The following is a 12,622-nucleotide window of genomic DNA, read 5'->3' on the forward strand; positions in this document are numbered from 1 at the left end:
CAGATCTGCAAGGGCCTGGGTCTCCGCCCAGTGGGCGCAATGACACCAGGCAGAATGGGGTGCGCGTCTGCCGGGGCCAGGGTGGAAGGTTTTATAGGGGATTTTTTTCCCTTGGGGTCTGGGGAGACGTGGACTGCTTCTTGGTGTGTCCCATCTGTTTGGTTGGGGGAGGATGCTTTTGTTTTAATGATTCAGGTGCACCTGGGAACTGTTTCCCGAGTTATGAAACTAGTGAGAAGGTTGTTCTGTGCAATGGAGCCCAACAATCCTGTGATATGTAAAGAGTGTGTCCTTTTCCATGTGTTTCTGTCCGTGGCATTTATTCAGCAAGCTCCCGTGGCTCCCACTGGCTGCCAGCGCTGTCTTAGGGTCTGAGGTTGCTTGCCTCACCCCTTTGCCTCAGCAGCCATTTATCCGGCTGTCCCCAGGCTGGAGAAAGCCCCTAAAAGGGGCTCACTCCATGACTCCTCTGGGCTTTCCGCGCTGCCGTGCAAGAGCCGGTGACTCCCCTAATTCTCCAATAATAGCTTCCTTATGAGGCGTCGGGAGGGTTTGTCAACTCCCCGGTCAGCTTTTCCTCACCACCCTCGCAAAAGCAGTGGGCAGCCTCTGTGGTCTTTGTAGTTTGCTTTTTGGAATCCCAAAGGACAGAGTGTAAAAGTCTGGAGTCAACTTGTGATCATCTGAGGGGAGGGTTTCTGAAACTCGCTGGCCCTCTTTCCGTGTTTCTGATTGGACGCTTGGCAAACGTTGGTGCTCCCCTTTTGTGCTGGGGGCACCTCCGCGGTCAGACCGCCCTGCCCTGGGGGAGGTCACCTCCGCGAGCAGAGGTGCAGTTGCATAAATGCTCCCAGGTTTTGCGGTGATTCAAGCAGATACTGTGTCACGCGCTGTGTGTGCGTGTGTGTGTGTGTGTGTGCGTGCGTGTGCGCGCGCGCGCGATTGTGTGTCGTTGTCGAGACAATTTCTATACAGGTCTTAGTAACAATTGTTTTTCTCGCATTTTCTAATCCTTGCCACTTTGGGGAGTGGGCTGCTAAGGAGGTGTTAAGAGCTTAAAGGTGTGGCTGATCAGTCATTTAGGACCCCGCCCTGCCTTTGTTGTACTTTTCTGTCTCCTAGTAAAGACCCTTCCCCAGTGCCTCTGGGGTGGTCGGGTGGCCCTCCATGCCCCTCTCTCCCTGCCTGGCTGCTCTGCTATACTTGACCCTGCATTTCCCCTCCTCCTCTGTAGCGTCTTGCCCCTGCCCTCCTGAGCCCCGCCCCTTCCCCTGGCCCGGCCCAGCCGGGGCCTCAGCCCTGGGGAGCCCATCTGTTCCTTGGTTCCATCTGACACTCACCTGGCCTGCGGACATTGAGTTTTGAGCACTGGGGCAGGTTGCAGGAAGCCCCTAACTTGAGGGGGCTTTGGGTCTAGTGGGGGAAAGGGAGAGATGGGTGTCCCGAGGTGTGGGCACAACTGTGCTGGCGGTGTGGTGCCCACTGCCCCAAGGGGCCTGGCTCGGAGTGGGCAGCACGGGGTGAGAGGGGTGAGGGCCGAGGTGTGGGCAAATGACCATTTCCAGCTGTCTCTCTTCCCGGGATCTGGAATTGTGGGGGGCAGGTTCAGAGCTGTGAGACCCTGCGCCAGTCACTTGCTCAAGAACAAAGCTGGGCGGGGGGGCAGTCACTAAACCTTCCCAAGCCCACTGGGCAGGGGCTGGGGGAAGGGCGCAGAAAGCAAAGGAACTGCGGGCAGACTGCACGACTGTGAGGTCACCCCCTCCGCCCCCACCCCATGCTTCTCTGCCAGTTCCCGGGGGGTTCCTGGCTGCGCTCCAGATACCTGTCCCCCCACCCCCCGGGCTGCTCAGTGGGACCTCACCCCCACAGCTCTGACCTGCCCTGCCCCGGTCCCTCCACTTCTGGCTGAGGACACCGGACGGAGGAGAGGGGCTGAACCTGGACTCCTTTCTGACCTGTGTTCTTGTTGGTGCCCCTGGATTCCTGTCCTTGACTCCATTCCCCAAACAGAGTCTGAAAGATCCGGGTTCACATCCCTCCTCTGGGGCATGACTCTGGGCCTCGCTTTCCTCATCTGTAAAATGGGTATAATAAGAGCCCATGCTGGGTCACTGAGGGAGTCAAAGGGGATGAGAGTCACTGTGGCTTCACACAGTGACAGGGTGCTCTGAACCTGGCGCTGATTTCTTACTAACGTCAGGTCCCTTCCTACTCTGCCCCATTCACGTTCAGGGCTGGGTCGTTCTCTGTGGGGGGTCTGTCCCGCGCACTGTGGGGTGTGGAGCAGCATCCCTGGCTCCCACCCTTTTGATGCCAGGAGCAGCCTTACCCCCACAGTTGTGACAACCACCGATGTCCCCAGACATAGCCCAGTGTCCCCTGGAGGGTGCAGTTGCCCCCAGGTGGCCCTCTCTCACTTAACCTTTAAGCCCCCTTTAAGCCCACGGCAGCCTGATATTTGGCCATGACCCTGATTGACCTCAAGTTCCAGGTCCGTTTGTCCCTTTCCTCCCCTCCCCCGTCTAAAAGGGAGGGGCTCATATTTGCAAACTATGTCTGGCGCACACTCCTCGGCCTGGCTGTCCAGGTCTTTCCTACTCTGTCTCCTGGAGGAGAGGTGCTCGCCTGCAAACGTGCCCACCACGGGCCGTCAGGCGTGGTGTGGGGGTCTCCCGAGCCCCTGCAGGGCCCCCCACAGGCCATGTGGAAACATGCTCCCGGGATCTGGAAGCGTGGTGGGCAGGTTTAGCACTGTGTGACCCCTGCCTGTCCATCGGCTTTAACAGTTTGCTTCAAGTCGGCTTTGAGGTGACTCGCCCCTTTCATCTTCCCTCTTCATGAGCAATGATGCCTGAGGTCACGGGACTGTTACTGTGCCGGGTGCAGGTACTTTTACATAATGAAATGAATTTAACTACAATACTTAAAAAAGCCTGTGCCACCTCAAGACTAAGGCCTGAGCGGATCCATGAACTGATGATTGTGGGGTTGGATGGATTTTTTTTTTTAAGGCTATCATATATTTTATTTATTTATTTATATTTATTGATTGATTGAGTTTTGCCTGCATTGGGTCTTTGTTGCTGCACGTGGGCTTTCTCTAGTTGAGGTGAGCGGGGGCTGTTCTTCCTTGCAGTGCGCAGGCTTCTCATTGAGGTAGCTTGTCTTTGTTGGGGAGCACGGGCTCTAGCTGTGGAGGCTTCAGTAGTTGTGGCACACAGGCTCACTAGTTGTGGCTCGTGGGTGCTAGAGCGCAGGCTCAGTAGTTGTGGCGCATGGGCTTAGTTGCTCCGCGGCATGTGGGATCTTCCCAGACCAGGGCTCGAACCCGTGTCCCTGCATTGGCAGGTGGATTCTTAAGCACTGCGCCCCCAGGGAAGTCCCATGGATTGGTTTTTGAGTTTACTCCCTGCTTTGATTTGTTCTGGGAGCATCTTGGGGACTGGATAAGGCGTCCTGACTAATCTGTCAGTTCTCACTATTGCTCCCTCAAGGGACTTTTAAAAACTTGAAAAACGGTCTTCCTTTGCTCGGACCCTCCAGTGGCTTCCTGTTGTCCTTGGGAAAGGCTGCAGACCCTTCCCATGGCCTCCCTGTTCTGTCCTATGAGGTGCTCTCCACACCACCCTCCCTCCCCAAGCCCCGTGCCTGCTCCCTTCAGTCGAAACCACTTTACCTGCCTACTTTTCCCCACCTCAGGGCCTTTGCACTTGCTGTTCCCTCTGCCACAGTGTTGTCCCCTCAGGTCTCTTTGTCATTCAGGTCTCGGCTCAGAGAGGCCATCCCTGACCTCACTGCCCAAATTCACCCTTCCATCCACTCTCTCTCCCCAACCTGCCTTTTATTCTTTGCATTCAGCACTACCAGAAATTTGTATCAATCTGTTTATGTACTTATTGTCCATCTCATCCACTAGGGCAGCAGCTTTTCCTGTAAAGAGTTAGAAAGTAACTATTTTCCGCTTTGTAGGTGGGACTGTCTCAGACCTGACCTCTCCGCTCTGCTGTTGTAATACAAAAATACAGAAACCAACAACTGTGCCTTTGTTCCCATAAAACTTTATTTATGGACACAGAAATGTGAATTTCACATACTTTTCACATATGATGAACTATTTTTCTTCTTTTGATTTTTTTTTCCCCCCCATCAAACCATTAAAAACCGTCAGAACCATTCTGGGCTTGTGGGCCATACAGAAACAGGCAGTGGGCTGGATTTGACCTGTGGGCCATAGTGTGGGAGCACCTGCAGTAGGGTGTGAGGTTCCCGCTGTGGGAGCGACATCTGTCTTGGTCGCTGTGTGTATCCCCAGCACCTCAGGCAGTTCCTGCCCGCAACGGGTGTTCAGTAAGCATTCATTTGTTGGATGAATGAATTTCCATCTTTCCTGCATCCAAGTATTTAGAATCATACTCTGTATGTTAAAAAACGGATCCTGGATTGTTTTGAGGAAATTTAAAGTGCAGGGAATATAAGAAAATGCTATGATCCCATTCACCAAAACAATCTCAAAATTGAGAAAAGAGTAGATGTAGGGACTTCCCTGGTGGTCCAGTGGTTAGGACTCTGCGCTTCAGCTGCCGGGGGTGTGGGTTCCATCCCTGGTCGAGGAACTAAGATCCCTCGTGCCACACGGTGCGGCCAAAAAAAAAAAAGTAGATGTAAACAGGGGCAAATACTTCATTGCTGGCAGTGCCCCACCTTTCCGTGATGCCCCCTTTGTATTGCACCTGCGCAGGCAGCAGAAGATTGAGGAGTGTTCTGGGCCTAAGGAGTTTGTTTTGACCTCACAGAAGCTGAGGGTTTAAAAGGAAGACACTGTTTCCCAATCCTCTTGTTTTGTAAGCATCTGGCCCATCCTCTTTACCAACACCAGCGCCCCTTCCGAAGGGGCAGCGGAGTCCTGAGAGGAGGTTGCTGCAGCCTTCCGGCCGCTGGCCTGCCCGGGAACACTCTTGGAGAGATGGCTCTTGTGTGTGTGACAGTTGAGCTTTGTGGGGTGAGTGGATGGGAGACGGCTGTGGGGCAGTGCGCCGGCCTGTGTCGGGAGCGGGACTGTGCCGACCTCGTGCCCTTGGCCTTGCTCCCCACCGTGGACACTGGCTGACGAGTGATTTCCCAGCCAGGCAGATTGTTAGCGTCTTAGATCTGGGTCTGTCCCAGGAGTGTTCTGACTTGTCAAGGAAGCATACCGTTAATTTACGGTCATGCCTTCTCTAGCTGATTGAAATAAACAACCTGGAGAGGATTACTCAGAACTTCTTGGCTTTCCAAAGTTGCTGTCCTTTTTTTTTTTTTGCTGGTCTCTGTCTTTCTTTGTTCCTCCTCCATCTCCCCCTTCCTCCTTCCTTCCCTCCCCTCTTTTCTTTTCTCATCCCACCTCAGTGGCTCCCGTGGACCCGAGGGCATTGATGAAAAGTTTGCTTTGCCGTCTTTGCCCCACGGGAGGCCTGTAGCTCTGGTGAAGCGGAGTCACTCTGGGCCTCGGGTGTGTTTTGTTCAGTGGACAAAGAATAAGAATCAGAAAGCAAGGCGCCAAGGGCTGCTGCACCCCGAATGGGTCTCTGGGTACAGAGCGGAACCAGAGCTAATGTGGGTTTGGCCCCGGCTGCCAGCACTAGCGATCACGGCTCCTATTCTCAGATGAACCTGTACAGCGAGCTGTGAAGAGGTGATCTGCAGGTGGGGCGGCAGGATCTGTCCCAGGACCCACTTCCCTCCTGTGTTTGCAGTTGCACCCAAGTGACGGCACCTTCTGGGCAGGTAGGGGTGGAGGTGGGCCCACCTTCATGGTTTCGTGGCTGCTCGCTCCAGTCTCGGGAGAGAACGTGGAGAGAAGTGATTCGTGGAGGATGAGCTGGCAGGGGATCCGGAATTGTGCTTTGTGCAGAAGGAGAGCAGGGATCCCGGAGGCCTCCTTTGAGCAGGAGCCAGCCTGAAGCCGCCAGCCGGCGCAGTGACGGCGACAGGGCTGTGCCGGGGGTGCCCCGGACCACGCGTCGGGTGGAGAGGGGCCGTGTGCTGGGCGGCCCACTTGGGAAGGCGGCAGCCTGGGAGCTGCCTCCAGGATGCATGCAGGACCCTGGCCAGGCAGCTGGACTGGGAGTTGCCGCTGGCCCCTTCAGATCCCACTCTTTGCCCGTTCTGTCGTTTATTTTATTTCTTATTTTTTTGGCCACACCGCTCGGCTGTGGGATCTTAGTCTCCTGACTAGGGATTGAACCCGGGCCCCTGGTATGGAAGCGTGGAGTCCTAAACACTGGACCGCCAGGGAAGTCCTCCGTTCTGTGCTTTAAACCCCCCTCCATCAGAAAGGCCAGCATCCGCGGGCCAGCTTCCTACCTCGGCCCTGGAGCTGCATGGATCTGATTATCTCTGCCACGGGTCGGGAGAGAGCCTTGCTGTCTCCAGCTTGCATGTGAGTGAAGGCCCTGGAGTTGAAACTCCGGCTTCCCTGCTTCGTTCCAGCTCCTTCCCCCAAGGAAGAGGAGGGAGCCGGTGAAGAAAGCGAGCTCTCTGACACCCTCTCGGGAAGGAAGGCTCTGGTTTGCCCGCCTCCTCGTGTCCTGGCTGCTCCATGGGCAACCTGAGCCCATTCTGAGCTGGAGACTGAGGGGCAGCGCTGTCCTCGAGAAATGGGCTTCTCTGCACGTCCAGACCCCCATGCCGGGCCCCACGGAAGGAAGGGTGGTCAGCCGGCCGGTGGACAAGCTGCGGCTGGGGTGTGTGGCGTAGGTAGATCCAGGCTGGCTGCGGCGGGGAGCAGGGGTGGAGTGGCCTCTGTAAATGCCCAGCCATGCTGTCTGCCAGCCTTGAGGTGAAGATAGGAAATCGGGAACCGCCAGCAGGCCTCCCATGTGGCTCTCGGCCAGGTGGTCAGCAGCTTGGTTGCGCGATCCACCAGGGCTGAGTTTGCAGCAGATCCGCCGCCGTCGGGCGTGTGCCGAGCCCGGGCCTATCAGTGCGTCTGCTGTCACCCAGCGGAGAGCGCCAGTCCTCTGGCCCTCATGCACGAGGCCAGCGGCTCAGTGTCTCTTGCCCACAGCGGGTCCCAGCCTGTGATGAAAGCCTAGAGCCGGGATCCCGAGAGCAGTGGGGACGGCAGGGCCTGGGGGAGCAGAACTGCCGGGACAGATGCAAACCAAACACAGGGCCGGGGCTGTGCTTGCTGGCTCGGGTGGTGGCCCGGGAGCGGCAGAAGAGTTGCCACCTGAGCCGAGCCTTGTCGTCATGAGTGAGGTGAACAGCAGGCAGAGGAGCAAGGACTTGGAGGGGACACTCAGCGCACTGCCTGGGATACCCTCGCGGAGGAAGCAGGGGAAGCCAGGGTAGCCCTCCAGTCTGTCTCTCGGGCAGCTTTGGGGCCCCCCTGTGCCAGGCTCCAAGGGGTAAAGTGGAAGGGGCCAGCAGCTCTGCCCTCAAGGAGCGTAGAGTCTAGTCAGCAAGGCCAGACCAGAGGTGTTCAAGTCACGTGGGAGCCACGGATGGCTGCCCAGATATTGGCTCTGGTGTGCTGACGACTAGATCCCAAGTTTTCTAGGACAGCCCCTCTTCAAATGCTCCTGCCCTGCCTTTTTAAAAATATATTTTTAATTGTATAATAATATTCATATACCATAAAATTCATCCTTTTAAAGGGGACAGTTCAGTGGTTTTTAGAACATTTACAGAGTTGTGCAACCATCACCTTTATCAAATTCCAGGACATTTCCCTCACCCCAAAAGGAAACCCCATACCTGTTTAACAGTCACTCACCATTCCCCGTCCTCCTTGGCAACCACGAACCCACTCTCTGTGTCTGTGGATCTGCCTGTTCTGGATGTTTCATGTGAATGGAATCAAACACTGTGTGTCCTTCTGTGTCTGGCTTCTCTCACTGAGCATCGTGTCCTCAAGGTCCGTCCACATGGTAGCGAGTGTCAGGGCTTCTCTCCTCTTCACGGCAGAGTGATGTGCCCGTGTGTGGGTGGACGTGCTGTGTATCCACTACCTGCTGTGGGGATCTAGTAGTTTCTACGTTTTCCTGCCCCTTCTTTTCCCCCCCGCACTGGAGTTCCAGAATTCCAGGGCTGTGGCGTGCAGAATGCTCATCCAGTCGGCCCCCAGCAGAGGCAGCACCAAAACCCTCTGTGAGGCTACAGCCTGAGGGCTGGGGTGGGGAGGGGTCGGAGAGGGAGGCCAGAGTCAGGAGGCCCGACCGTCAGGCGTGCTGCCCCAGCTCACCTGCAGGAGGCGCTCAGGCCGCCCTTTGCATGCGCAGGTTCTGGACTCCAGCGTTCACCAGTGATCCTCACCTCTCTGCCCTCCGTTGCCTCAAGCTGGTGCTGGGCAGGGCCCCCAGGGGGTGGGCTGTGCTGGCCTAGCCTCGCTTGGTGGCTCGGTCCCCTGTAGTACCTCTCTGTGCGTCCGCTCCGCGGAGCAGTGTGGCCCCAGCCCCCGCCGCCTGGGCTTGTCTGTTTCCTGTGCGTTCTCCTCCCGGTGGGCAGCGCTGGGGCTCCCTGCCCCAGAGTCCACCAGGGCCAGAAAGGTGGTGTCCTGTTTGCTGCCTGCCCCCCTGCTGGCCTGATTGGCTGAGTGTGGTCCAAGCCCTGAGCGGGCTCCCCGAGAGCTTCACGTGGCTCGGGATTAGACCACACGTGCCCTCCTTTCCAAGCCCCACCCCCCCGCAAGCCCCCACGTGTCTGGCCAGTAGGTCTGAACGCGAGCTGCTTCCTGGGCCACTTCCCTTCCCTGGTCTGCCCGGCCCCGGCCCGGTTGTGGGTTGTACCTTAGAAGGCAGCCACCGGGTTGTGAACGTCCCCACAGAGCCACCAAGCAGAGTTCTGCAGGTGGCCATGGCTCCTGCCCAGGCATCCAGCATCCTCAGTGGATGAAGAGGCAGCCGGCTGCTCCCTTGCCCTCCAGGGGAAGTGCCGTCACCATGCTGGGCCATTTGGAAATGCAGCTGGGCTCTCCGGGGACCGTGAGGGGACAGATGGGGTGTGGCCTCATAGCAGGGCAGAGCCCAGCCAGCTCTGGTCCTCCCACTGGTGTTGAGGACAGTGACATGTGTGAGAGACTTGCTGTCCCCTTAGCAGAGGATACGGGAGACCCGGGGGGGTCCCAAGTGCCAGGGAGCTGCTCGTGGCACCGGGAGGACACCAGGGGAGACACAGGTGGACGCTAACGGAATGTCACCTGGTGAAACGTCAGGCTCTGTACGGTGCCCCCCGCCCCTCCCCGCCAGGCACCAAAACAAACTACAGTGGATCTAAGACCTGAATGTGAGAACTGAGACGACAAAACCCTCAGAAGAAAACAGGCGAAAGTGTAAACCGACAGCTTTTCTAAGGCAGCGCTGCCCAGTAAAGACGCAAAGCAAGCCCCATGTGTCCTTTAAAGTTTTCTAGAAGGTGAAAAGAAGTGGGGGAAATTAATTTGAGTAATGTATTTTATTGAACCCAGTATACCCAAAATGTTATCATTTCAACGTGTAATCATTATAAAAGTTGTTAATGAGTTATTTTCCACTCTTTTTTTTAAATTTTTTTTTGTGGCGCTGTCTTTGACATCCTATGTGCATTTCACACCTAGCGCTGGTCCTGGGTGAGCTGAGTGCTGTGTTGGGGCCGGGAATGCTATAAAGGGGATGCCTGGTGCTCAGTGGAGGCTGGGCCCCGCCATCCCCCCATCGCATTCCCGCCTGCCTGCCCAGCCCATCAGAAGTTATGGATCTGTTAGCCTCTAGCTGGGGAGACGAGACAGATGCAACATGAAGCAGCTAGGGCCATGTGAGGGGCCAGTGCACCAGCCTGGCCTGCAGGATGTCAACTGGAGGGCCAGCCCCAATGGGCAGGGTGGTGTGGCCGTGGCCTCAATCCTTCCTGTGGAGCCTTGTACGCAGCCTCTCATCTTTAACGGGAGCTTGAAACCTTGGCCTGGCTGTGAAGGCTGATGGGTCCTGTGGCTGAGCTCAGGGCAGTGCGTTTGTGGCATGGATGCTGGCCGTACTGGGGGGCTCTGAATTTGGGACCTGAGATGTTTCTGTGAAGGGACTTGCAGGAACTTGGGGTGCTTCTTTGGCCACAGGAAAGCTGAGACCCGTGTACAAGCATAGTTTGGAAATAACATCCCACAGCTGCAGACGGTCTTAAATGGTCTGAGGTCTCAAGGTACAATGGCCAGTGGGGTCGGCAGTTGGAGGCTGGTACCCTGGCCTGCCTGGGCTCAGAGCCCGCCTCTGCTGGGTGTGTGTCCTTATCTCCAAAATGGGGATGACAGTGGAGATCTCTGCTTCAAGGGTGGATAAGATTAACTGAGTTAATCCATGAAAATCCCTGAGTGAAGTAGTTCCCACCCTGGGGGTAATTCTGTCCCCAGGGGACACTGGGCAGTGTCTGGGGACATCTGTGGTTGTCACAACCTGGGGGGGGGCTCCTGGCATCGGGGGGGGACTGGGGCAGTTGCTCAGCACCCCACAGCACCCAGGACAGCCCTGCATGGAGAGTGACCTGGCTCTGATGTCCCAGTGTCTCCCTGGCCCAGGGAGAGCGTTCAGAGACTACAGGGGTGATTTTTCTCTGGGCTTCTGTCTTTCCTTGAATGTGAATCAAGATGTTGCAAGAGGAGTTTCTGAAATCACTCTGCATTCCAGAATAGTCCGCGGTTTTTACACTGCTGTTCCATGTTTGTCCAGGGAGGAGAGTTGGGGAACAAGCAAGGTTATTAGAAGGCACCTTGAAAATAAGCTGGTTTCTTCTTCTCCTGGAGCTTCTTTATTTTAAAGGGGTGGGTCAGAGGGTTTGGCTGGGGTTTTGTGGACCACGCTGCCAGGGTGGTGGTCCTGGGGGTGGCTGGACTGGAGCAGCCAGTCCAGAGCTCAGAGCCCCGCGGCCTGTTCTGCATGCCTCGTTCGGGGTCCTCCTCTGGTGACTTGGGGTCTGCTGTGGGCCACCTGCTGGAAGACCGTGGTCCTGGCGTGAGTGGTGCTCCAGGCCCTCGCCAGGGCCCTGGCGGGACAGTGGAGTTTGCCGATCAGCTCCGGGTGGGGAGGAGGACTGGGTTAGGTGTCCTCCGTGCGGCCGCCGAGACAGGGGGACCCGGAGCTGCTGCCTTGGGTTCCAGCACCTGTGCTCCCGAGGCCCTGTGTGTGTTAATTTGGCCTTTAGCCAAAAGAAGGCCTGAAAACTTTGGATCGACCAAGCTGCAGTGGCTGTTTTCCTAACAAGCCTGCTAGAGGGATATTCACTGTAAAAATAATTTATCCTCCCGGTGTAAAAACCAGCAGTTACTGGAGGCAAAACCAAGACAGTGAAGGCTGCTTGTGGTCCCTGCTGAGCCCCTGACGTGTGTCCAAGTGGTGTGGAATTCGTGAGGGTCTCTGTGTGCTCCTGGGGTCCAGCGGTCGGCTCGGGGGTGATAGGACCCCGAGAGGCTGATGCAGTAGTCGGGGATGCAAGGACCCTAGTGTGGGACCTGCGTTGCGGCCCTGTGACCGACAGGCAGGGGTCCTGTCACACAGGCTGGGAGCCTGGGAGGGCTGGGACCCCAGCGTGGCTGGGATTGGTCAAGGGCGAGGGAGTGGGCGTTGCTAAGTGACCCACCCCGCGCCGCACAGGGGAGAGAGCCTGAACCCACTCTCCCCTTCGTCTGCCTGCAGCGTCGGCTGAGAATGTTTGTCCGCCAGACCCGTGGTTTCGTCTGAGCCCTGCCGGGCTCGGGGCTCAGCCTGTGAACTTGGGTCGGGACTGTGGAGATGGGCCTGGCTAGAATGGGTGTCTCGGGCACCTGCCAGAACCCTCGGCTGTCTGCCTCCATGGATCTGCATTCGGGATGTCCCCGCTGGGTGTGGAGTGGCTCCACACCCCTCCCCTGGGGTAGGGAGCTCCTCGCCTGGGTCCCCTAAGTGCCGGTGTCGCACCCTCAGGTGCTCACCCCCTTGCAGCTATCGGCGGAGGCTGGCACGGGAGGCATTGATGGCAAATAAAGGCTTCCCTGGAAAGCGGGGCTGCGCTGGGGTCCCCTAGTGCTGCCTTACAGGGACCCCCCCCACCAGCCGTCTGGGCGCTCAGGAAGGCCAGGGGACTTTGGGGGTGACCAGCCTCTCCACAGCCTCCAGGGCTCTGCCGGGCCTCTGCCCCAGGCAGCAATTGGTTTGGAGTCTAGAGCCAGAGCTCAGAATGGGACCCGAGCTCCCGAACCCTGTCACTGCCACCGACTTGGGGCCTCGGTGTCCTCTCCCGCTCTCCTTGTTAGGTGCCAGTGAGCTGTAAACGGGGCACGTATGTTAATAAGTGCTCGGCTCGCACTCCAGCTGCCAGCGAGAAGCTTCGGCTTACAGTGGACTGCGGCAGAGAAGACAGCAGGCTCGCCGCAGCCCCCAAAGCCTGGGCTCTGTGCTGTCAGCCAGCTCCGTGTTTATCCTGCAGGCCGGGAGCCCAGGAGCCAGCAAGGAGCCATGGCGCCTGTGTGATGGGGACCAGAGAGGGGTGTCATTGCAGAACTGGGGGAGCAGTGCTTCCTTCACGGGCAGACAGGGAAGGCCCCTCCCAGGGGACGTTTGGGCAGAGGTCTGAATGACTTGAAGGTACAAGAAGCTCCACATGGAAGCACAAGGAGCACGTGCAAAGGTCCTGAGGC

At 57.3% G+C, this 12,622-nt stretch overlaps 1 protein-coding gene across 11 annotated transcripts in view; it reads left to right on the forward strand.

Annotated features, from left to right (window-relative positions):
• The first annotated feature begins 2,859 nt into the window (after positions 1 to 2,859).
• The window catches only part of KDM4B (lysine demethylase 4B), a 131,184-nt gene continuing 121,421 nt past the window's right edge, over positions 2,860 to 12,622 (forward strand). For 3 of the 11 annotated variants that reach the window (XM_033400861.2, XM_049707561.1, XM_033400866.2), the window contains exon 1: positions 4,980 to 5,002. Coding sequence is in view for 3 of the 11 variants with exons in the window: in XM_049707559.1 (XP_049563516.1) it covers positions 4,967 to 5,002 (36 nt within the window). In the remaining 8 variants the exon portion in view is untranslated. Of the gene's footprint in view, positions 5,003 to 12,622 lie in introns of all 11 variants that reach the window. The other 8 variants (XM_033400869.2, XM_033400868.2, XM_049707559.1 and 5 more) reach the window with 7 other exon arrangements.

The sequence above is a fragment of the Orcinus orca genome, chromosome 3, assembly GCF_937001465.1.
Source record: "Orcinus orca chromosome 3, mOrcOrc1.1, whole genome shotgun sequence".
Lineage (NCBI taxonomy): Eukaryota > Metazoa > Chordata > Mammalia > Artiodactyla > Delphinidae > Orcinus > Orcinus orca.